The following is a 26,000-nucleotide window of genomic DNA, read 5'->3' on the forward strand; positions in this document are numbered from 1 at the left end:
CGTCGTGTCGCCCTGTCGTAACTGTGTGGCAATCTTGTTTCGCAGTTCGCCATTCTTGACAGCGTCAGATATTTTGTCAGGCGTGGTCCCGTCTCATTTGTTCCACGCAGCATGCTTATCGTACAAGTACGATCTGTCACAGCCGTATCCCAGCATTTCACTCTTTCGAAAATGACTCTTTCATGAAAGATGCAGTTATCAAAAAAGTGACTCCCTCAATAAACTAACATTATTGTTTTTTTTCTGTAACGTTACAGAAAAGGAAATGGCTATTTTGCTGAAGTCGTAGAAAAACAAGCTAACATAAAACGAAAGAGAATGAAAAATATGTTTCAAGAATTGCCAAATTTATTCAGTTCTTTTCTCTTGAAAAAAAAAATTTAACAGTGTAGAGGGCGCCAGCCAGAATGAACGCAGCGGGGAACGCAGGTAACCTTCGCGTGCTTCTTCACTCAAGGTTAAAAAGTGCACGGAAATAGTATGTTTGCTTGGTTTTATTAAAAGGGCACTGAAACACTTTTTGAGCACAGTAAGAAATGTTTCCTGTCTATAGACACTGCTGCTGTGAACATTCTAGAATAATTTTATTCCATTGCATGCAGTAAGGAGCCTACAGTGTTCTATATTAGATTGCTTGTCCCCTCCTGTAGCTTTCAAGGCCACCACGATGTCCCCACGTAGTGGGTCGTGGCATTCCGCTCGGAGCCAACCAACTGCGCAAAGCAGCGCCACATTTAGACGAGAAAGAAGAATGGCCCGAGCGTCATACTGACCGTAAGTATACCCGCTTTCTTTAAAACACAGCGTGCGACTGTCCTCCAGTACGCGCACTTCTCGTCGTGCGTTGATATAGTGCGTCACGGCATGACCGTTGTCACGTTTCTGCTGCACATAATTTATTTATTTATTTAGAAATATTGCCAATCTCACGTGAGATCAAAGCAGATAGGTTACACCAAGTACAGTCTACCGATTCTTTAACAGTACCGCGCGAGTGACGACTGGCGTCAGCGCCTTCGAACCGCGCGAAGCGACGAGAGCGGCAAGAATAGCGCATGCGCACCAAGTTCACCGGGAGCCGTTATCTCCGATAAGCCGGGGAGCTTGCGGCGAGTGTTAATCGTGCCAGGCACTGTGTCGTGCTGGTGGGAAGAGCCTAGCAGGCGAAACTTTCGCTTCCAGTGAACTTGGTGCTACCCTTGCTGATCTTGTCGCTTCGCGATGTCGGAAGGGCGTTGACCGGCCGACCAGTCGACGCTCGCGCCGTACTGTTAAAAAGAATCGGTCGACTGTGCATCTAAAGAATAAATCACAAGGATACTGTCACGTTGTGGTGACTTGAGAAGAATAGAGCAGCAAAAACTGTGAATCACAAAACTAACTCTTTATGGGCGATCAAGCAGTGCCCAGAAAACAGGTTACACGACCCGCCATGGTTGCTCAGTGGCTATGGTGTTGGACTGCTGAGCACGAGGTCGCGGGATCGAATCCCGGCCACGGCGGCCGCATTTCGATGGGGGCGAAATGCGAAAACACCCGTGTACTTAGATTTAGGTGCACGTTAAAGAACCCCAGGTGGTCGAAATTTCCGGAGTCCTCCACTACGGCGTGCCTCATAATCAGAAAGTGGTTTTGGCACGTAAAACCCCATAATTTAAAACAGGTTACACTGGAAGCGCAAAGATAGTGGCTAGCGCAGTCGGCGATCGTCGAAAATCTCATCAGCGGGTCAAGCGCGTAGGCTTTTCTACATGACTCGTCGGAGGTGTTCCAGCGTAATCGCTGATGCCCTCGTATCTTCCGGAGTGTACTACACAATTCGTATCGCGCAAACAATCGCGAAGGCCGGTGACAACAGACAATGGATAGAACGATCGATAACATTCGGGTATGTTCGAAATCAGGCAGGCGCGTCTTGCACTGGGCTGTAACTTCAACTTTTTAGCGGGTGAAACCTAGTGCCCAAGAAAAGAATAAGTACACGTGTCAGTATGTTAACAATGTTGCATAGAATATTGGTTCAGACAAGGATATGTGGATTTTAGAAATGACAGTACAAACCACAGATTATACAGGGGTGCATTAATATATGAACAACCGTAAAGAGGACAAACAATCATGCTATATATATATATATATATATATATAACATCAGAAGATTTAGATAAGTACAATACAGAGGGGCAGAATATATTTGCTACGCATGGCAATGCAACATAATAAATTACTGGAACAAAGTAAGGAGCTATTTAGAAGTTACAGACAGCTTCAGAAATTCTATAGTAACGTGGCTTTGTCGCGCAGTGCAAGTAAATCTTCCTCGAGTATCGTTGTGAAGTGGTCTAGCGAATGTGTTAACAGTTAATGGGTCAAATTTATTGCAATGTTTTATTGCTGTTGGAAAGTATACGATAGTTCAGGCAGTTAGAATGGTGCGTGGTTTAGTAAGTGTAAAAAAGTGCTTGCTGCGTGTAGGCCTTGCTGACGTTATAGAAATGTTTCTGGTAGTGTATATATTTATCTGGTTGTGAGAAGCTGGTACGTGAATTTTAATCGTGCTACTTTCGCTCTGTTTTCAAGGCTAAGGCTAGCCCTTTTTTTATTAATTTGGTCGGTGAGTCTGAAAGTTTATATTTGTATATTTGAGAACTGTTCTAACGAATGTTCTGAAGGGTAGGAGTTTGGTTTCAGGTGGCGCCAGACGCAAGTGTCTTTTGAGAAAGGAGAGTTGCTTTAGGACGGTTGATGTGATGCTGTTAATGTGATAGTTCCATCTAAGATCGCGGGGTAGTAGCAAACCAAGGTATTTATATTACAAAACTCGACTTAGTTGGACGTTGTGTAGGGTACTGAAACTCATACCTGTGTATTATACCTGTGTAATTGTTAAATTATGGGGTTTAACGTGCCAAAACCACTTTCTGATTATGAGGTACTGCGTAGTGGAGGTCTCCGGAAATTTTGACCACGTCGTGAACGTGCACCTAAGTCTAAGTACAGTACTCACGGATTGAAATAGGACATTTGGAGCGCGTGGCCGTCGTCTCATGCAGCGCCGCTCGTGGGTGCCCATAGAAACAAAGTGCTGCATTGTGGTATAGCGCGAGGGGGAGAACATATACGGGGCAGAATTACTCCTTCCGGTGGCCGACGAGCCGGCCTGTGGTTTAACATGCTGCCAGTGTGGCGCTGCAAGGCTTGCGCGCCTTCGTGTGCCGACTGATATGGCTCGACGGTGCACACCTGCGCGAGCAGACGACGCTCTCATTGCACGCGCTTTGGCGATGCGGCACGCATGCTGTGCAAGCAAGACACGGGATTCCGCTGCGAGATTGCGCCTTGTGTGCGTTCGTAGATGTGATAAACATCTGTACAAAAGAATAGCTTATTTCGTGCGAACACCTGTGGAGTAGCCGACGAGAAGCTGCCTTCTTTATTCAGCCCCGAAATGAAAACACCCGGCATCGTTGGTCGCACTGACGTCAGCAGAAGCCGCGCCACAGGTAGTTATATATCGCGAACACAAGACGCGCCTCCGTTTCAGACACGACCAGCAATGCCAGGCATACCCATCTCGAAACGGATGCAGATTGTGACTGTCTGCAGCAGGTTTACCGCAGCAACGAATCGCCGATATGACCGTACGCCCCCGCTCGTCGGGGAGCAGGATTGTGCGGGCTTTCAGGACGGATGCTTGCTTGACAAATCTGCCCAGAGGACACCGACCAAAGGTGACGGCCGACTCTGACGACGAGTGTATAGTTGAAGCAGCGAGACGAAACCCGAAGATGACGGCGAAAGAAATACGAAATGACCTGGGGCTAGCAGCCAGCACACAAGTAGTACGCGAGAACTTTCACACAAGTGGCCTTCGTAGTTGTGTGGCGGCGATTAAGCCCTTCATGTCTTCAGAAAACAGGATCAAAAGGCTGCTGTTTGCACAGGAGCATCAGGCCTTTACAGTGTGGCAGAATGTCCTTTTTACGGACGAGAGCACGTTTACATCAAAATGGGACCAGCAGCAGCGAGCGTGGAGGACACGAAGCACGAGGCAGGTGGACTCCTTCACAAATCGGGGGTTACACAGCTTCACTAAAAAAAAATCCGCCAATGTTTATCTTTCTTTACATTCCCGTAGCGCATGATAGATGGGATAGATGGTATGTAGCGGCTAGGTATGCGTTTTCATCAAAAACTAGGTTTTATATTCCGTGCACTCCGCTACCACGAGGAGAGAGCGCACGCCAAAAAACTTCACCAGCGCCTTGTTTCGTGGGTTGGGCACAAGCAGTTCGTAGAAATGGTCACTAAAGGCAGTGCATTCTGCCAACATTCAAGAGCCAGACCCCTGTCGTCGCAGTTATCAATCGCAGTGAAGTAAAATAATGTCTTGTGTTCTTTCCGCTTCCTTCAGCCAGGTTCGACACCCCAAAATCTGCATCGTGCTGCAAGCAGCGGTCGATGTAGCGTCAACGTGTGGGGGTGTATTTACAAAGAAGGCTTGGGTCTGCTTGTACGCCTGGACGGCCGCTTTAATGCCGCAGCAATTTAGACCTCCTCGACACCGTCCTTATGCCGTACGCCCTGGTTGGCCCATTTAAGGACGGCTTGTTTTACTTCAAGCACGACCGGAGCCCAGTTCACACCGCAGCATCCGTGACTCGCCTGCTGGAAGACAAGTGTGTGATGGTGTTGAACTGGCCTCCGCAAGGTGCGGACATTAATATTATTGAGAATGTATGGGCTGAAATAAAGAAGGCCCTGTCTCGTCGGCCGCTCCACAGATGTTCTTCGGACAACCTGTGGGCGGCTCTTCAAGAAGAATGGGAGAAGCTAGCGCCTTCTTCCTTGGGCGATAGCCTCTACGAAAGCATGCCATGCAGAATGGCCGCCGTATTCGCTGCTAGGGGCGAACCAACAAAATACTGAGACTTCGTTTAAATGTTGCACGAGGACGGGCATGTGACAGCTTCTTTTCTTTTTTGTCGTTACAAAACGGACGAAATAAACTTCCTTTTCTTTTGTGCAAGCGTTTATCATGTCAACGAAGGCACGTACGGCGCTATCACGTAGCTGAATCCTGTGTCTTAATTGCACAGCATGCGTGCCGCATCGCCCAAAACGCGCAAGCAAGATGCGCAAGCAGACGCCGCCGCAAAACGAGCAATGCGCACCGCCGAACCATTTCGGTCGGAACACGAACGCGCAAGCCTTGCAGCGCCACGCAGGCAGTGTGGTAAACCACAAGCCGGCCCCTTGGCGACCGGAAGGAGCAATTCTGCTTTGTAGATGTTCTCCCCCTCGCGCTATACCACAATGCAGCATCTTGGTTCCATGAGCATCCACGGGGGGCGCTGCATGTAGCGACGGCCACGCGCTCCGAATGTCCTATTTCAATCCGTGAGTACTGTACGCAGGTGTTTTCGCATTTCGCCCCCACCGATATGCAGCCGCCGTGGCCGGGATTCGATCCCGCGACCTCGTGCTCAACAGCCCAACACCATAGCCACTGAGCAACCACGGCGGGTCTCGTAATTGTTAAGACAGCGGATTTATCAGCGCTAAGGATCGCTTGCCAATAACAGCATGATCTAGAAACGGAGTCCAACGCCTGGTTTAAAGCTGTGATCCTCGGGTGAGTTAATTTCTTGGTATAGTATAACAATCGTGCGCGAACAACATAATTTTTTATGCGTATGTTAGATGGCAAATATTGATAAAAAATTTTAAAAAGAACAGGAGCCCAGACACAACCCTAAGGCACACCAAATGTTATAGGAGATAATTTCGAGGCATGACGGTGAGCTTCTACAAATTGTAATCGGTTAGTTAGGTAATCTTTAATGTACACTCTTAGAAAAATTTACACCCTTTGGGGCGTATCTTGTCCCACAACGATAATCGTCATCCGTCTTGCCCGCGTTTCTTTTCTCTAACGCGGCGAGCCCGGTACTTCCCAGTCACGAACGGCATGCGCGTTATCAGTGTGACGCAGCATTCTCGACAGGAAAGTAGCGGGCGCCGAGTTTTCAGGAAAGGAAACGCAAGCAAGGCAGATGACGATTATTGTTCTGGGACAAATTTACACCCCAAAGGGTGCAACAGTTTTAAGAGTGTAGGTAATAATCGCACCACTCCCTATATGTCGATTCGATTTTAGTAATAAGCTTTCTGTGCGAGACACGGTGAAAAGCTTGTGAAAACCTGGTAAAATTAGGTCTACTTGTATTTGGTTATCGATATTGAAAGAGAAGTCGTGGATTAGTTCTAGCAGCTGAGTGGCAGTTGACAGTCATTTACGGAAACCGTGTTGGCAAGGTGATAGGATGATTTCTTCTTCGAAGTATGTGGTTATGTGCTTGAGGATTATTCGTTCTAGAAGTTTACTGACTGAGCTGGTTAGGTATAATGGGCCTGAAATTGGAGACTTCTGCATTGTTTCCTGATTTGTGTACTGAGATCATTATCACGATTTTCCAGTTTTGTGGTAATGAACATATGTTGTTAACGATTTATTAACGTTAAGCGCAGGTATTTGGCTAACCATTCTGCGTATCTTTTTAGAAATATGTTAGGGATACGTGATCTGGTCCGACTCCCTTTTAGAGCGCAGCTCTTGGGCGTCCGTTCCTGCGGCGAGCATCGGCGTCCTCATAACCGAACGAACGAACACAGCGAAGGATGAAGGAGCGAGCGATGAAAGACGGCGATAAGGAAGAGAGCGCGAGAAGGAAAGCGGAGGAGCAGAGTGCAGCGGAACCATGAAGCGAAAAGCGGAGGAGGAGGTTATGGCGAAAGGGCGTGAGAAGAAAAGCGTAGTGCCGCGCAAGACGGGCTTTGCGGCGACGATGGCTACGAGATGGCGCCAGAGTAGCGCGCGTCGTCTGTTCACTGATGACGCCACCGATACCACATGTGGAAACAAAGCACGGCATGAGCGGAGGTCTGTCTGCCGCGGCGGCTGTGAATCGCGCCCGCGCGTCACCCACGCGCTGCCCCTCGTGATCTCCCGATTAGCGAGGCAGTCGCGCCACACTTAGCTCCTTTTGCAACGTGCCGCACGAGACAGATTGTCCGCGTCAGCCAATATATATCGCGAAATGAAAACACGTACAGAGCTGCGCTCAAATTTTCGCCTTAGGGAGTATCGTAATCGTAGGTGAATTTTTTTAGTGTTAGTATTTAACAAAAGGATAATTAAGCCTCGCTCGATTACTAGAGCTGTTTTGCAAGAGCTAACGTGTGAAATGTTTCCGTTGTCAACGGCAAAAACTCTGCCCCGCAGAGCTTGTCTTCTGAGCGAACTGGGTGCTCGCTGTGTCTGTTAGGTTTAAGGTATTCCCAGAATTTTTTTAGCGGGGGGGGGGGGGGGGGCAGCAGTTTTTAGAAAGTTGGGAAGGATATTAGTTGGGTATTATGCTTTTACCGCCTTTATCTGGCTTCTCATACTACAAATAGCAGTTCAAAGGCCCTCTGCATATGTACGGTTAGGTTTCGTTTTCCGTGCTTTTCTTAAGCGTTCTATATTACGTTTAGCGTGAATGATGTGGGCGAATAATCCAAATGTTATGTGTTTTTTTGCTTCTTTGTTTTCGTAGGCGCGCAGTTGGTTATGCAATAGAATACAATCTTTTTGAACCTATGCCATAGCGATTCTATATCAGAGCATTTAACAGATTCTTGTGATAGCTGTCAGTCATCGATTAAAGCCACTGCCGTCTCATATAAAACCCAGCTTGTGAAAAGTAAATGTGACGCATCCAGTTGATCATATAGCCAAATGCTATAGGAAACCCACGACGAGTTCCCTTGTAGCATTATTCTATAATGAAGCGGATTTTTTAAAATCCAATGTAGTGCAGCACGCTGATTATCGTGCACCTCATTTCGCTATTGTTTAAAACCCAGCTTATCTTTAATGCTCAATATCCGCCTTTGCCTTCTTAAAACAAGTGTAAATTATGAAAAAAAAATACCAGACAAGGCGATGATTTGGAAGCAAGCAGAAAACGAGCCAGCCAGAAGCCTTATTTGCAGGTCGTACACGCCAGGAAAACTAAAAACAAATGAAAAAAAAAGTGCATTGCAGAGTGACCAACTGAGGACTGTTGCTTGCTAAACGCCGCGATTTAAAAAGATGTTCTTAAACCGTGCCGAATAACGCAGAACACCTTGTGGTCAAAATTCATCCCGAGTCCCGCACTAGTACGGCATGCCTCATAACCGGATCGTGGTTGTGGCTCGTAAAATCATAGAATGAAAGTGAAGAATCAAGTGGATGCGCTAAGCTATGGGAGAGAAATATTACTACCGACAACGCAACTTTTATACTTTTGACCACTCTTTAACCCAGGGAACCATTAGAAGGGTGGAGGGAAAAATTAAATGTTGTACCTTACGACAGCACTAGCATATAGTCACCGTACACGCGCGCCCACATACCACAGATTTGTTATATTTTTCTTTCGATGTGAAGCCTCACGAGGACTTGAACACATTTCAAGGTGGTTAGACACAGGACTCCTCAGTATATAATATTACTAGCGTGGTTGCTTCAGAAGGCATTTATCGCTTAATTAAAATCACGCTGAATATATTTGTGCAGCGACAGGCCAACTTATGAACAGAACAAGCAAAAAAATAAAATTAAATTGTGGCGCTCTTTCACGCCTCGAAACTGCGCAGTACAGTGTGCAGTTTCGAGACGTGAAACTCCACAATTTTTACTTTGGATTTTAATTACGTTTGACCACCTGAGGTTCGAACCCGCGTCCTCGTGCTGAGCGGCTGAACGCCACAGTCAACTGAGCAACAGTGCGGGCAGAAGAAAACTCGAAGAGTTCGGAAGCGAACGAACACAAAAAAGAATTCTAATATAAAAAAAAATCTCAGTATGTCTAAGCACTTATGGGCTCATTCACACCGGCGACTGACAGTGGTCGCGCGACCAAGTTGGTCGCAAAGCGACCAGTCGCAAATGGTCGCAAATGGTCGCCTTTCTTGAAAAGCGACCATTTTGGGCCAGTCGCTCTCTGCGCGATTTTTCAGTCGCGCGACCGTGATCGCAAAACTGATAAACCAATCAGTGCGCACCGGAAGTGATCTTTCGTGTGTCTACATCCGGCCTCCTCCGGCGTCGCGTTCAAATTCCGCGTGGATTCCGAGAGTTCTCGCTGAGAACGATAATCTCCGGGATTGCGACTTGCGGGTCGCGCTCAGCCGGGCTTGCCGGTGTGAACATCAGTCGCCTTCGGTCGCTTTTTGGTCGCGAGTCGCAAATGGTCGCGCGACCTCCTCAAGTCGCCGGTGTGAATGTGCCCATAGTTGTGAATGCGAACGCATTAATGTCCAATTGAACGCCGCTGAGCGGTGCTTCGATTTACGAACTCCCCGCGGGCAAGTGAGCGCGTTGAAACGCTTGACGCGTTTTGATTGGGCCTTAGCGAGGCGTATAGTTAGAACGCAGGCGAGAGCTTGCGCGGACGAGGAACGCGCGCATTGGCGGCGAGGAGTTACGGAGTCGCCATCTAGCGGAAGCGCCTCGCTGGCGTAGTTTGAGGGATCACGCGGCGCGCTCCTCATAGGTTTTGCTGTCAGCGTTCACTGAAAACACCACGCGCGAGCTCTCCCGGACATTTCTGTAAGTACTTTCGAAACGAGAGAAGTTTTTTACTGTCTAAATAATAATCTTGGGCAAACTGAAAGCACACAATCGTTTACAGAGGCTATCTCTTTACCGAACACGTACAGTGAACGCCACTGCGCGCGGTCGCCGCGATGGAGTCTCCCGAACCGGCTTCTTGCGTGAAAGGTAGGTAAACGCTGAGAGCAAGCTATGTGAAATATGTTCTTATAGTGTTTGTATAACTAAATGGAGCGTAATAGAACTAAGCCTCAATGCAGCGATCGCGCAGATTCCCAGCGATCGGCGCGTCTGGATGCTTTTCCGCGCACGGTTTCGCTTTCTCCGCGCGCGCGTTTTCGCACCGTGCCATGAGCTTTAGGCCGCAGAATATGAGCATTTGACAGTATACAGGCAACCATTGTTGCGTGGGTGCTATCAGAGCTGTTCAAAAATAACTTCACTGTAGAGACTTCGACGCCTACGGGGACTGTGATGTGCCATCGCGACGATTCAACCTTTTTTTTTTCTTCTAAATTCTTTGACCTTTCAATATTTCTCGAGTTGCGTCGCACTGTATGTTTATCGGTGTTCTCAGCGTGCAATTTCCCGCTGCTCCTTTTTTGTAATCCAGTGCATGCATTAATTCATAACACAAACATGACCATATGACTTGCTTCTTTTAAATGTGCTTCTTACCGCTGCCTTTACACTCTACTCAACTTGCCAGTATCTATAGCATCGACAAGTTCATAGACCAAACCGTCATGACATTAGTCGGGCAGCGGACTCGGGCGAGCGTCTCAGTGCGCGTTTTCAGAGCATCGCAGACCGGGCGCCGTAGCAGAAATCTTACTCGCGTCTGTGCTTGCTGCATACTCGAGTTGTAGCCGATGTTTGCCGGTTTTATGTTTCGCAAGCCAAACTTCACGCAGCTTGTCCTGCGGCTACGTGTGAATAAGGCTGACTGCGGGCTCCGTTGCGTACACCCGGCATTGTGGCACCGAGCAGTAGCCTACCATGTTGCGCGCCTTCAAAGGCAGCCACTACCTATTGTAGCGCTTTCAAGCGTTGTAAAGGAGGCACTCGAAGCGGGAAAATTTCGCCACGAAATGAGGACCTTAGCGTACGAGGGAATTGAAACTCTCGTTTTCAGCTCGCTTCGGCGCTCCCGAAGCAGCCGACGCGGCCGCTATGTCCACGTGATCCCTCCTAGCACGTCACGTCGACGGTGGCGCCAGCTTTTCCAGTGGTGGAGCTCGAGGCCATCTGCCGAGAGCGACAGCGATGGTGACGTGGCGTCGCGGCGATGCCCTCTCTCCTCACGCGACACCTGGCGTGCTATAAGGGCAGCAGCTGTGACCTTTGGTCCGCTCTGCTCCGTCGAGGCGCAGTCGTGACGGGGCGTCGCAGCCAATGGGAAATGAAATGCCATTGCGCTCATGACAGACGCCGGAGTTTTCGTTCAATGAGCCATTTGACGCATTCGCATCAATAAAAAGAAGAGCTGTTGGTGGAAAACACCCTGTTCTGACTGTATCGGTAATATGAACCGTGTAGCAGGTCCACGGAAACATGCGAGCATATATTTAGTTTACAGCTCTAGATATAGTCACACGTTTCCAGGTAGGACCATCATTGTTATACTATGTTGATATACAGAGCCTGTCAGCTCATAATCAAGTCAGCACAAATATTGTCAGTTATACTGATGATGTAGGTTCCTAAAGAACAGCTCCATCTTACGGTAAATTAGGGCAATTAACTGCCCAGCGTGAGCACATCCCCGTAGCCTCCTGTACGAAGTTATTGCCCGCGAACAACGTGCCGCTTGTGGATATAGTTGGCCGCAGATCAGCCGCCAGTTATGGTCTTCTTCCCGACCGGCGATAATGACGGCCACCGGCCCGTTTCCCGCGTCGGTCCACTACGTAAACGCAACATATTCGTGACGAGCTCGCGACAAGGTCAAACGTCGTGGCGCTCGCGCGTCTTGTACGCCCGGTGGGAAGGAACGCAAACATACAAGCACGGCCGGTCTCGAGGGGTGCGTGCGCTAGAAGGAAAGCGCGCGCTCCCCTAAAGACCGACCGTGATTCAAGTGGTCGCGCAAGTCACGGGGGCTGCCAGCATCGCGAGCGGCGGCGCGCGTCGGCAGTTTCGCGGAGAGCCTGCCGGGAGAGCGAGCAGCAGCCCATGGCGCCGGTGGCAGCCTTGGTCACGGAGCTCTACATGAGCGCGTGCAAGTGGTACGACCGTATCGTCAACTTCAACACCACTGTGAGTTGACCTGCCAAGCAGCTCTATACTGAGCGCGTGGCACAGCCGATGTCAGCGCGATGGCGACGCTGCCTTCTGCCATAAAGCTGGCAGTGGCTCACCCGATTGTCTGACACGCTTGCGCCACCTCCATGGCTTTCCTGAGGGCGATGCACGTTGTTGAGTAGGGACATTGCGTGATCTGAGATCGTCCAGGTTGGCGCGCGCTTCCGGTCAGTGGCATCGGAAAGGCTTCGGAGAAGGCGGGGGTCAACAGCTGTTTGTTCAGCACTGCGCTACCCGGTCCGCCATATAACAGCGTTTGGAGCGGGCGTTCTCTAGCTTTCCGGTGTTTTTTTTTTTTTTCCTGGCTGTTCGGTAGGTTCAATACAATGGTATATGTACCGGATATCGACACCATTCACCGCACGCAGAATGCACATCAGATGCGTCTGAGGATGGTCGGAACGTACGTGCGCATGCTTCCGGCAACTTGCATACCCGCTCCTTCGGGCCTGCCATCGGCGTTGAAGCGTTGTCAACGAAACGAAGAATAGTCTTCTAAATGCTTCAAGCGTTTCCGACACGATTTATTGCACTTTCACCAGTTTCAGTCTACCAGCTTTCTCGAGTCAACTAGAGTTCAGAAAGAACAGCAGCGCTCGGGTGACATTTCCTCTCGGTCAACGTCCGCGAGCGAGAGTTCCAGACTTTGAAATCGTGTGATGGCTCACCGCCGTACTCGCTGCGTCCCTGTGGTGTCAACGCAGGAGCGCGTCCTACCAAATCGTCTTTCTTTATACAACCATGGCACTTACCTGCCACGGTGCCGACTGATTGAACTGAGTCCATTTTTATTAAATAATTTCAGTTACGACGTAACTTCTGGTGTTATTCCTGTGGCTGTATACCTCCTACGAGCGACGGCCACCAACTCATTTTCCAACGACTTAAAAAAAAAAAAATGTACCTCGCATGTTGCCCATGCGTTACCCCCAACTCGGCAGCAAAGTTTAATGATAGTCGAGCCCGAAATCACGCGCGGATGACGCCAGTGGTTTTTGCCAAGGGCGCGGATTTTCGGGGATGGGGGTAGAGAAGAGAGAGAGGAACTAGTTCGATGTGCCTCCCTTTCCCCGAAATTTCTCTGCACCACAATGCTGCCTGGCGAACGCACCTTTTCCCTCCCCCTTCACCGGTCACATGCGTGTGCCCCCCCCCCCCCCTCTTAGAGAAATATTCCTGGCTACGCCACTGGTTATTGCATATTATATAGGTGGTTTCTCATGGTACTGCAAATATAAAAGGCTACGGACTAGCGGCCTTGGGTTTAAAGAAATATTCGTCGCTAGCTAACGCATCGTTTATTCAAAGTTCCAGTGCGCACTTCCCGTGCGATCGCCACATTTGTACAGCTAAATTGCCAAAGCGGCGAAGCCGCGACGAACCTCGACCTTTTTCGTCATTTACGCGCCTCAAAAGTATTTGCGGTCTGGTGCGCAAATTTGGCGAAACTCCGCCCTGTAACGACAGCGGAAACTTACGCAGTGCAGCCCCATGCATAACAATCCTATGATCATTTTAATTGAACAGCGTGTATACGCTTAGGTGCTTCAGAGTCGCCAAACGCCAACGCTATAGACTCGACAAGAAAGCGAAGAAGATAAACGTTGGCATCTGGTACTAATATGATACATTCGAGGAACGAGGAAAACTACTGCAACGATGCAATTGTCGCATGTTTGTTGGGAGCGCAGATGAATGCACCTGTTTGTGTGTTCCGGGGCCTGTTTACGTTCTGCTTCGGGTCCGACTCATTTTCATCTGACCCACGACCGTGAAAGACGGCTCGCCGTGCGCACGCAAACCACGCACGAAGTGTGTCGTTTCCTTTGCGCCGCACGCTCCCGAATAAAGCAAGGCATCGTGTATACCGCGCTGGCCCAGTGCTTCATTTGTGAAGTAGCGCTTGCGCTGCCCCTATTGTGTGCGCGCCAGTAAAAGATGCTCGGCTTTTAGAACTTGTCGCACTTTCATCGTTATCTTTTCCTCTCAAAGGACTGATCTGTCAACACAGTATAGTCGGCTCTTCTGTACGCCTGAACAAGTGCCTGCGCAATGCGCTATGAGGAAAGTCAAGTGCAGGGCTCCGGATTAATTTTGACCACCTGAGGTTGTTTAACGTGAATCCTAAGCGCGGTATGCGCACTAGCCGCTTTGCGATGGAGGTCGAATACAAAACGCCCCTGTATACCGCGCGCTTTGGGTGCACATTAGGCGACGTAGTCCACGTGTTGCTTAGGGCCGTTAAACATCATCAATCAATCGACCGTCTGTCGCCGCCCTTGTTATTCCACACACAAATCCAAATCGTAGGAGTGCAGCGGCTTTGGAGCGCGTATGCAACTGCAATGTTCGTTTCGGTTCAAAATTAGTCTTCGGGCACAGGTTTATGGAGTAAATGTTTGCCTTGGCTACATTCTTATGAAAGATGTTTATTTACAGAGGGAAACGAGGTCCACGAGGAAGCCACAGGGAAGGATCAGCCGACGCGCAGTACAGCCGAGCTCACGCGCGCCCACTCTACTTCCTTCTCTGCCTCAGCCGCGCAGTGCTGCGTCATTTTCCCCGGGGGCAGACAAAGCTCGCTGAGCGAGTTAAAGGGACCTGTGATGGCACTGCTTGACTCTGGCACGTGAACAACTTACGTCGCACTTGAGCGGCGATTACTTGCAGTCACTTTGGCGACGACATAGTTCACATCACTCAAGCGAGTGGGTATAACCGATGGTCCCGTGCAAGTGGCGAGAAACGTGCGGTACAATCCATTTTTAAGGCGGAAGCCTTTAATGGCTCATTGTCAAGGTCATCTGCCATTAGCAGAAACTGTCACATATTTCCGGCTTCCTGATCGGTCTCCTCTGTGTCGTGACGTCACTGTCACTAGGCGCAGGTGGGCGCCTCCTGATTGGCTCGCGTGCGTGACGTCGCTAGCGTCAAGTGCGGGTGTCGGGGTGGTTCGGCGCTGCGAGGGTTGACTCATCACATCGGCACGCTTGGCGGCCGTGTGTTCGACGGTGCGCCCTGACGTCACTGTCGTCAGGTGCTTGAGGTGGCCTCCCGATTGAAGACGCGTTTCCTCGTGATCCACAAACGGCGCTGCAACAGTTCCAGGCGCCACAAACTACTTTACCAGACACTTCGTCCAAAACGACGTTGCAGGCATTTAATAAACAAACAAACATTCGCATAACAGTGTACGAGTTGTGTGCCTCCGTGGTGTTTCCGACGCAACAAATCGCCATTGGCAATGGTGTCAGGCTTCCGCCGTTTCACACTTTAGTCTCGACAAAGTGTCTTCCGTTTTCGTGAAAGACTATGACTATGACTTGACACTTGACTTGACTTGGTGACTATGTTGGTTGCGAACAGGTGTTCACAACCAAACATAGTCACCCGGAGTAAAGCTGACGGGTATATGCCGGGCATCGTAGCGAGACTTGCTGTGGCCTTGCGAGGACAACGTCCTAAGGTGCGCCAGTCGACGTGTTTGTTCAGCTCGACACAAAGTGTGGGCGATTCAAGCATCTTCTTGACACGACAAAGGTAGAATAGTGTACAGAAAGCTCTGGGGAGTGCGTGCGTACAGCAAAAAGAAAGGCGCTTCATGTTAAGCAGTATTTTACGCGTACGTTACAAAAGGTAAGACGGCGTCCCAATTTTTGTGGTCAGCGGTGACATACATTGATAGCCTGTTGGTAAGGGTTCGATTCGTCCGCTCCGTGAGGCCATTGGTTTTCGGGTGGTAAGGAGTGGAATGACGAAAGGCGGAACCACAAAGCCGTAAAAAAATAAAAGGTCTTCAACGACATCGGCGGTGAATTGCCGTCCACGGTCACTGATGACAACCCGTGGAGCGCCGTGACTTAGTATGACGTGATGCAACAAAAAGGAAGAGACATCTGCTGCAGCGGCAGATGGAAGTGCCGCCGTTTCCATCTAATGAGTTAGATAATCGACGCATACTATAATCCAGCGGTAGCCAGCTGACGTCTTTGGAAGCGGGCCGAGCAGGTCGATGCCGACTTTTTCAAAGGGCAATGTCGATCGGTGTCCTAACTGGTTACAAATGGCCTGCTGGAGCCGTCAACGTCTGCCTGTGGCGCTGGCAAACAGTATCGCTGGCGACATACTGTTTCGTTGTTTTCCACATCTTGCTCCAGAAACATCTCTGGCGAAGCCAAGGTGCCTGGACGTGATATCGTCGTGCATGGAACGAAGGACAGCATGCAGGGCGCAGGTTTTCGGGCACAACTAGAAGTAATGGAGGACCATCAGCTGAGTAATTATTTTTTTGTACAGCAAACTATTACGAAGAGTAAACGGTGTTGTTCCTGCTGACTTACGTGCAGCTGCCCGTAGAGATTTGAATGTAGGGTCGCAAAGTCGCTCGCTCTCGAAGGTACTCAGGTCTGGAAAGGCGGAAGAGATGGAAATTAGGCAGTCATCGAAGTCATCATCGTCAGCCTTAGTGTGCGGCGAAGGGAGACGGGATAGGCAATCAGCATCTGTATGACATCGTCCGCTCTTGTAGGTGATGGAAAAGCTGTGCTCTTGAAGGCGTAACGCCCAGCGGGCCAACCGGCCAGACGGGTCGCGCAGCCCAACGAGCCAACAGAGTGAATGATGGCCAGTCACTATCGCGAATGCGCGGGCGTACACCGATACGAACGGAACTTCTGAATGAAGATGACTACTAGATTTTCGAGTTCAGTAACGGTGCAGTTTCTCTGCGCTTTTGTAAATGTCCGACTAGTATAGGCAATAGCATGCTGGCGACCACCGCCGATCTGAACAAACACAGCGCCAACACCCACACCGCTGGCGTCAGTATGCAGCTCAGTTGACACCTTCGAATCAAAATGCCGCAGAACCGGTCCAGAAGTAAACAAAAAATTTCAGCTCTTGAAACGCAGACTCGCAGTCAGCAGTCCACAAGTATGGGGTGTCTTTGTGAAGGAAAGACATGAGGGTAGAAGCAAGCTGTGCGGAATTATTGATAAAGCGCCGGAAATATGAGCAAAGGCCCAGAGAACTTCGCAGGTGTTTCACAGTGTGTGGCTGTTAGAAGTCGCGAATCGCTGCTATTTTTTCAGGGTCTGGTCGTATGCCATCTTTGTCGACCAGAAAGCCTAGTACGAGGACTTGACGCTCACCGAAATGACATTTATTTGAGTTTAAAATAGGCCAGCTTGCTGGATACAGTCAAGAACGACCGACAGGCGCTGATTGTGCTCGTGAAATGTCCGGCCGTATATAATGACGTCATCTAAATAGCACATTCAAATTTCCTATTTGAGTCCATGGAGTACGGCATCCATAAATCGCTCGAGCGTCGCTGGAGCGTTGCACAAGCCAAAGGGCATAACGTAGAACTCAAAGAAGCCGTCAGGTGTTTCAAAGGCTGTCTTCTCCTTGTCTGATGGGTGCACCAATTGGAATTTGTCAATGCCCTGACCGTAAATCAACAGAAGAGAAATACGACGCGGAGTGGACGCAGTCGACGGCGTCGTCTATTCGTGGTAGGGGATACACGTCTTTCTTTGTGACGGTGCTTAGCGGCGATATTCCACGTAGAATCTCCATCAGCTGTCTTTTTTCTTGACTAGGATTACAGGAGCAGCCCACGGGCTACATGATTCCTGGATCACTTCCTTCCGTAACATTCCTTCGACCTGCTCGGCGATGACTTTTCTCTCTGAAGGTGAAACGCGATAAGGCTTCTGACGAATTGACGTCGCTTGCCCTGTATGGACGCGGTGTTGCATACGAGACGCCGGTGGTGCATGCATGGAACGCTCGCAGGTCTTGGGCAAAATCAGACACTGTGGTGTAGCGAGCGAGCACAGCTTCCAGCAGACACTGCTCACTAGAAGACAGCGACTTGTTAATCATGCGCTTAAAGTCAGCAGAATTATCATGGTTGAAATCTGGGTTGGATTTCCTTCCGGCAGTTGACATTTCGACCGTTCCGACGCTGACAATGGATTCTTCATCAAGCTTGCCAGTTTAGGTCCTAGCGACAAAGTTACGGATTGGTTTGAAACGGTCACTCTCCAAAAGAGTGTTGACAAGCATCAGTGATGACAACGAGGGAGCAGCTGGGACTGTCACATTTTTTCTTGAGCGCGTTTTTATATCCGGGCTCGATTAAACCACAGTAGGAACCCATGCGAGGGAGAGAAGTGTTCACAGGTACAAACATTGCAGTCTGAGGGGGCAAACACGCACCTCGCGATACAGAGAGAACGTCAGCGGGCATCACTGGTGTTATCTGTCATTGGAGTTCGCGCATCGCGGCGAAGAGAAATCGCGCCAGTGCAACAATCCAAAGTTGCCTCCCCCCCCCCCCCCTGTCGTAAGAATTCCTAAAATAATGTCATGCGTTGCGCGTGCAAGCACAGTAGATTCACTCCAAATAGTCTGGTCTCGTGCCGTGTAATTGAAAGAGAACAAACCCCGAGTGGGCGTAACATTTCCCCGCCAACTCCGCGAAAGGTGCACTTTTTGTGCAAGACGATTTTGAAAAGACACGCCCGTAACAGAAACTGCAGCCCCAGTATCAAATAAAGAAAAAAGTAGGAGGAAGCCACAGGGAAGGATCAGCCGGCGCGGAGTACAGCCGAGGTCATGCGTGCCCACTCTACTTCTTTCTTTGGCTCAGTCACGCAGTGCTGCGACAATATTATGTTAGAAGCCATTGTAAAGGAGACAACTAGAAAACTATAGTAAAGTTACTGTATAGGTTCCCTTTAGGGAGCCTATACAGTAACTCTACTGTATTCTACTACTGTATTCTACTATACAGTAACTCTACTGTAGTCTACTATACAGTAACTCTATACTGTATTCTGCTACTGTATTCTCTACTGTATTCTACTACTGTATTCTCTATTGTATTCTACTACTGTATAGGGAGCCTATACAGTAGAGAATTTCAGGTAAGGGGACGAAAGCCGCACCCAAGCGCTGGAGGACGCAAACTGTACTGTGGGCCATTTGTGCTTCTTTGTGCTCAGTTTGGGTTCTTTTCTATGACCGCCGGTTTGCGTCCCTCGGCTTGCGTACCCTAACCTAAAATCTACGGACTTTAGTCACAACCAATTCAGAACACTTATCTGTATATTCGGATGGTAATAACTGAAATCACACTGGCTTTGGCAACACGATGCAAAACTGTCGTTTGCAAGGTGCAATCTATATATAGGGTGCTTTCTTTTAGAAAATATCTTTTTTATAAAAAAGGCCATAAGTGCAACGAACATGGCGCTTTAGCAAACGTGAGTTCCTAGGCGAGGGGACATACTTAATTTGCCGCTGATTACGTGAGCTTCAGGGGCCTAATTCACAAAGCTTTTCGTTCGTAAGTGCTGTTTTTCGTTGGCTGATCGTCTTCGCTGATAATATGTCTTACAACACTATTGGCTGGCACGAACGCTTTTAGCGTAAGAACGTTTCGTCAATACAGGCCCGGAAAACTAATTAACAAAAATTCATGAAATAACTTTGTTATTAGTGCTTTAGGGGGCAGGCGTCTATAAATGGCTAATTTACACCTATATTCGAGATATCTATAATCGAATTTCAACGGTAACTCCAAACAATATCGAAACCGAGCGCCGGGCGAGTGCATAAAAAGGCGGCACCGCTATCTTATCGGATCGAAACGCCCCGTGACGACAAGCGCGAGGAAGTTGGAAGTCGGACGTCTCGGCAAGTTGCGACAGCTATACTGATACGGCACGTTTTCCCCGACAAGCATGTGCGGCTCTGTGTGTCGGGTCAGGATTTGCCGCGGCGTGCTATCGTCCCACTTCGTCCACACACTTCTTTACGGGGCTCGTTGACGTCTGACGTGCAGCGGGACGCGCTCACTCCCGATATTGCCTCGATTGAGCTTTGGAATTTGATGATGAATATATCAAATTAGGCGCGATTTTCAACATTTTTAAAGGATAGTTGTGCATGAAAATGTCACTGCCTCCAAAATAGTCCTTTAGACAACCGCCCCCAAGGATAAACATGAAAAAGTTAATGATTTTTTTTAATTCGTCTTCTGAAGATCACATTTAGGTGGAAAAATATGTCCGCCTCGCCTAGGAACTCGTCTGCAAAATCTTGATGTTCGTCGCGCTCACTATCTTTTTTATATAAAAAAAAATATTTGTATTGTCTAAAAAAAAAAAGAGCACACCTCCTATGAAGAATATAAAAACTGGTGCCGTTGCTACTTCTTTTTCTTTCTTTTTTCTTTCCTTGTGTGTGCGTGTGCGTGTGCGTGCGCGCGCGCGTGTAGTGACAGTTGCAACAATTCATGTGACAGCGGTTCGTTACAACTAGGCCGGCTCGCCAAGTTCACTGCACGATGCCTGCTATTTTCCTTCCATATAAACCCCCCCCCCCCAAGAAAAAAGAAAGAAAAATAAAGAGGAGTAAATTACATTAGAAAGTTTTAGATTAGGGGACGCAAGCGGATTGCGTCCCCTTACATAAAACTCTCTTTTGACTCTGGAAGTGATGAGTTCTTTGAGGGTCAGTTACATTAATGTAATGTTTTCCGAATACTTCTTTGAGCGCTATTGGCATTTTGATGTTCTCTTGTTGCATACAATGTCACAAAAAATTGCTATAGTTTTTTTTAATCAACATGCGTACTATGCGTGATTAACAATGGTCTTGGGAAATTTAGCAAAATCACCCAAGTTCCTAACAGTGCCAATATTTTTATGCATACGGTATACTATTTTTTTTTCGTCTCTTAGTCACTTATTACCTGAACTCGGTCCTGTATGGGAGCCCATGGAGGGCGCCAAGGTGGAAAGTGCGCCGAGTGTCGATGCCAGATATCTTCGTTGTCTCTGAAATGAGCACGGAGATAAAAGTATGCTCTTTGAGTAAAGTACCCTGTAGCCGAGTAAAAAAAAAAAAAGAAATGCTGGTGAAGGGGCAGTAAACGAATGACGCTATTAAAATAAAGTATTATGGCACTCATCTTGTTAATCAGATAGACGAAGTAATCATATTTAAGTTTTCCCGATTTAACAACAACAAAAAAAGATCGCCGCTGGTAGACAGCGTAATTCTTTATCCTTGAGCTGTATTATTCGAAGAGGTGACCATTACTACCACGAGAAATCGAAACACATATACGACCAATTAACTTCTTAATTGATTACTTTACGTGGTACATTGCAATTTACTAATAGTAGGCAGCGTGTTTTCGAGACGTGTCCGCTTGAAATGAATATCTAGGATGATACCAGTTTCGAGATATTATTTTCCAAAATGTAGGACAAAATACAGTTTTGTGGCGCTTTTTTCCAAACTGGTGTCATTACGAAAATTATTTCCAAGTGGATACGCTTTGCAAGCTCACTGGCTACAATTCGTAAATTGCAATGTGTGACGCAAAGTGATGAATCAACAAGTTAATTAGTATTATTTTATTAGTTGAATATTCGTTTCGACTGCGTGTGCAAGTGTTGTCCGCCCGCGTGAATATAATCCAGCTCAAGGACAATAATTATGTGATCTCCAACAGGCAATTCTTGGAGGAGATCACCCGTATACAGAGCTGGTAGATGTAAACATTGATTTCTTTTGAGTTGATCACTGCATGATTATTGCCGCGCACAGGCTGATACCATGGACGAGTCGTCCTGCTCCCTTTACACCTTGTCCACAGTCCGTATAGTCTGCATGCACGCTGCAACAATTATGGGTGAAAGTTTTTCTTTTTTTCGCTCCATCTTTCTCGAACGGTCTCTGCATATTTCGAGCCGATGGGCGCCGCTTACATTCCCAGCTTGTGTGCAACAAACGCGCAGCCTCGGCAACAAAAGTGCCTACATAAAAATTCAGGCTACATTTCTCAATTCCAGGCTCCACGCGTAGACCGCACCAAGAAATTCAGGTTTTTTCGACGTGCTCCTGGTTCACAAACTTTTGTTCAGTGCTCAGCTGGTAGTAGCCCTCTCGTTCGCTTGCACCAGCTCACAGAATCAGTCCAGCTATGTACATTTTATGGCAAGGCGCGCTAGTAGACATAGTAGGCGTAACTATTAAACCGAAGAAATGAAGTATCACCCGCCGCGGTGCGCGTAGCGGCTTTGGTGTTAGCTAAACCGGTGGGCTCGTGATCAAATCCCGGCAGCGGCGGCCGAATTTCGGTGGGGGCGAAATGCAAAAACACCCGTGCACATTGCATTGGGTGCACGTTAAGAAACCCCAGACGGTCAGCAATTGATCCGGAGTCCCCCACTACGCAGTGCCTCATAATAATATCGTGGTTTCGGCACGTATAAAACGCCAGAATTTTTAAACGAAGATGCACCGACCAGTCCCCTTTGTAGACTTGTTGCTAGCTATAGACCCATTGCAAAGACTCCCTTGCACGGCAATAGCACCACGAAAGTGGCGAGGCTGGTGTCTTCTGGTTTGTGGTGACTCCCTATCCTCACATCTCTCGCAAAAACCGAAACAATGGCTGTTTCCCTCGCCTATATTGATCTTGCACAAATGCCACCACAAAATGCCAGAGACAAGGGGCACTGCCCTTGTCTCGTATCCTCATTCGGGCAGAAGTCCTCTGCTTCCTCACCCACTAGCTGTACGCTGAAAGACGGGTTAAGGTTGTCCCGCCTCGAACTTGAAACATGTCGAGTCTGGTATAAGCCCGCCACTGCGCGTGCGATGAGTGAGCCACAAATGAAAGGGAATTCACGGCAAAACAGCAGCAGCCGCACAAGTTGCTTGCCTCCCGTTCTCCTCTCGCACGTCTGACATCGTCACTGCGGACAGAGAGCGACCAAAGCAGCCACATTTGTTTCCTGACTTTTACTGACAAACGGGGGACGACAGCGACATTAGCAGTGCTGCTGAGCCATCGAACTGTGCGAAGTTCGACTTACCTCACCGAACCGCCTCCATCTTGGGGGAGTTCATACAGTGTTACGAACTTTGCACCGCTGCACCACGATTACGGCTTTGTGGTCCCGTAGCGCTCGTCACCCGTTTCGTGACAGAGCGTTGGTAGCGAAGACTCCGAGCCAGGCGTCGATGAGAATAACGAAAGGGATTTTATACATTATATACAGGTTATCATACAGGACATGAACGGGTCGGCACTGGGGCCGAGTGCTCACAACAAACGCGACTGTTCTCGCACGGCGACGTCCGGCGAAAACGCGTGACACATCTCACCCCAGTCGGGAGCGACACTGTCTCCCGGTGGGTCGGCGGATCCTGTTTTTCAGGCAGCGCGTCGCTGCTTTTATAATCCCCGAGGAACCATTGTCACTCAAACGGCCCAATACAAAGTCAGCACACGACGGTCGTCCGAGGGGTCGAACCAGCGACCGCGCTGGCCACCCGGTTCAAAGTTCGCGCGCGCGGAGACCTCCATGAAAAGGGAGGTGCGGCGCCGGGCTGTCTGGCACACGCTGACACGTCCGAACACGCTGCTCGCCGAGGCTTCTCCCGCAGGACACCGCTGTCTGACGGCTCAGCATCTTGCCTTTTTAAGGGAGAATTTGGGCGCTCGCAGGATAAATTCTGCATCTTGCAGATTCGGAATCCGGGCTTGTGGTAATGGCACAACAGCATCCCCGCCCTCAGATAAGGCGCCGGGAAGACGAGCTGCCTCCACGTGGCTCGGATGCCGGGCGCGCACGTTCGTCAGGCTCGTCCAAGTTCACGTCCAGTGTCGGGACGCCAGGTAACTTCACGTGCCCAGGTCCGACTCGCCAGGACAGGAGCTCTGCTCACCGCGTCGTCGCCAAGGCACCTTGACCAGCTCCGCTCGGGTCGTTCCTAAGACCTTGCTTCTCGCCACTGGTCCCGCTTGGTCGTTCTGCAGCTTGCAAAACCGACCGGCAAAAGGCAACACCCAACACGAACAAGTGCCCTCTGTCTCCCGTCAAACACCAGACAAGGCCATAATTCAAATCAACCTAACTAAATTGCTATCCCTCTTTTTGCTCCCGCTGCAACAAGAGGCAGGTGTACGATCTAGTACACAAGGCTCAAACAACCAGTTTTCAAATCAACAACACATAAAAAGAAACAATTATTAATCATCAATAATAATTACAAATGGAATGGTCCCCTTAGAATCACTTGGACCGAAAACATACCACTGAGGAAGCAAATGAGGTCATTCATTTTTCCCGGCGATATTTTCGCGGAATCCGAAGCTGCTTATATTTGCGACCCTGCTTATCCGTGTAGCGGCGGTACAATAAGCCAGATTCTTTGCCAAATGAAACCCTCTTTTTTTTCACTCCCCGTTTGACGCTCTTCCTCAGATCGGCTAATGAACAGTCTTCCTGTTGCTCGCGAATCAGAGTTTCCCTTTCAACTGCAGCCTGCTCCTGCCAGCTGGCGGAAACCGGAGCGAGTGTGGAGCCCGCGTCGCCTAATTGCGGCGTCGCGTCTCTATCGCGGCTAGCACTGCACGCGTCACTCCCACTCACCTCCAGGACCCGCTCGCCTAGGCCAGCCTCCGAGCTCTGCCTCTCCCGTGCCTGCTCACCACTTAAGTTACCTTGATCGGTCCGTGTGCCGCACCGCTGTTCGCTCACCGACGCAAAGTCAAGTTCCCTCGACAGCGGGCGCGCTTTGGATCTCGTGAGGGCCATGTACGCCACGTCGGCAAAGAATGATTTGCCCTGATCCCTCAGCAGCTGCTCCGAGCTATTTGAGAAGAGGTAGGAAAATTGCTCCGGGAGGGCGGCTGACACAGCGGCTTCGGTGTTAAGTTTCCCAAACTCTCCTTCAATGATAACCGTTGCGATCGGTAAACAGACACTCTCCTTCTCGGCCACTTGCCGTATCCTAACGCACTCTCCAGTAAAATCACTCGAGGAGACGAAAGACGGGTGAACAACGTCCATAGTTGCTGCAGAGTCCCGCAGTGCTCGGCACTTCTTGCCGTTTACCTTAATTTCCTGCACATAGGGCTCCAATAGACGTATGTTTTTGTGAGTTTCCTGTATCGTTGCAAAAGCAATTCTCTCTGGGCAGCTTGCAGCGATGTGCCCTTGCTTTTTGCAATTGTAGCAGGTTAACGGTTTCCGTTTTTCAAAAGAACGCGTCATTTCGTTTCGCTGTTTCGGACCATCGTCATCATTCTGAGATGCATTCTGTCCTTCCCTTACAGTTTCTTTGGTAAGGGATTCGTCGTCCCGAAACTCGCGACGCGTGATTTGCTTCCGTTCGTCGGGCTTCCCGGAAAACCAATCTCTCCTATCAGCTTTTTCTACGCGCACTGCGTTGCTGTGCAAGCTGCGGCGTGTGTAATACTCTTCCGCTAACTCTGCTGCCTTGTTTAGCTTAACATCCTTTAGCCTATCTTGCAGCCAGAGCCGGACATCCTCATCAATGCAACGGTAGAACTGCTCCAACGCGATGCATTCGACAATTTTGTCGCGGTCGTCGTAAACCTCTTCGCCCTTCAGCCATTCCACCAAGTCGGCTTTTAGACGAAACGCGAAGTCAACATTCGACTCCTTGCCCTTTTTTGCATACCGGAACCTCTGCCGGAAAGCTTCGGGCGACAATTTGTACTTCCGCAGTAGCGCTTCCTTCACATCACTGTAGCTCTCAAACGCCTCTTTCGATAAGCAAGTTATTACGTCTGATGCCTCCCCAGGAAGCAACGCTAACAGATTCTGTGCCCAAAGGGATCGCTCAATGCTATTCCGTTCGCACACGTGCTCAAATTTCACGAGGTATTTGGCCATATCCGCTCCGACGACAAAGGGTGGAAGCTGATCTCGTATTCTTGGAACATTAGAAGTAAGACTAGGCGCCGGCGAGTTATTTCGGATCTCCAACTCTTTCATTTTAAGCTCGTGCTCACGTCGCTCCCTCTCTCTCCTTTCCTCCTTTTCCTCCTCGCGAAGTTCCTTTTCTCTCCTTTCCTCCCTTTCCCGACGTTCATTTTCTTTCCTTTCCTGCTCACAACGTTCCTTCTCCTCCCTTTCCCGACGTCCATTGATATACGCCCAGGCCTCAGCGGCTTCCTCAGCCGTTACGTCCCCAGTCCTCATGACCTCAA

General features: G+C 49.1%; 2 protein-coding genes across 9 annotated transcripts in view; one reads left to right on the forward strand and one right to left on the reverse strand.

Moving 5' to 3' along the window:
* The window catches only part of LOC135906628 (protein FAM210B, mitochondrial-like), a 74,042-nt gene that overhangs the window by 16,255 nt on the left and 31,787 nt on the right, over positions 1 to 26,000 (reverse strand). For both annotated transcript variants that reach the window (XM_065438108.2, XM_065438107.1), the window contains exon 2: positions 20,715 to 20,799. In XM_065438108.2, coding sequence (XP_065294180.1) covers positions 20,715 to 20,742 — 28 coding nt within the window. In that variant the 5' untranslated portion in view covers positions 20,743 to 20,799. The remainder of the gene's footprint in view (positions 1 to 20,714; positions 20,800 to 26,000) is intronic.
* Positions 647 to 26,000, forward strand: part of LOC135906626 (peptide methionine sulfoxide reductase-like) — a 74,305-nt gene continuing 48,951 nt past the window's right edge. For 2 of the 7 annotated variants that reach the window (XM_065438100.1, XM_065438104.1), the window contains exon 1: positions 16,092 to 16,223. Coding sequence is in view for 2 of the 7 variants with exons in the window: in XM_065438097.2 (XP_065294169.1) it covers positions 11,819 to 11,902 (84 nt within the window). In the remaining 5 variants the exon portion in view is untranslated. Of the gene's footprint in view, positions 775 to 11,742; positions 11,903 to 16,091; positions 16,224 to 26,000 lie in introns of those variants that run through there. The other 5 variants (XM_065438105.2, XM_065438099.1, XM_065438097.2 and 2 more) reach the window with 5 other exon arrangements.

Source organism: Dermacentor albipictus, chromosome 1 (genome assembly GCF_038994185.2).
Source record: "Dermacentor albipictus isolate Rhodes 1998 colony chromosome 1, USDA_Dalb.pri_finalv2, whole genome shotgun sequence".
In the NCBI taxonomy this organism is placed as follows: domain Eukaryota; kingdom Metazoa; phylum Arthropoda; class Arachnida; order Ixodida; family Ixodidae; genus Dermacentor; species Dermacentor albipictus.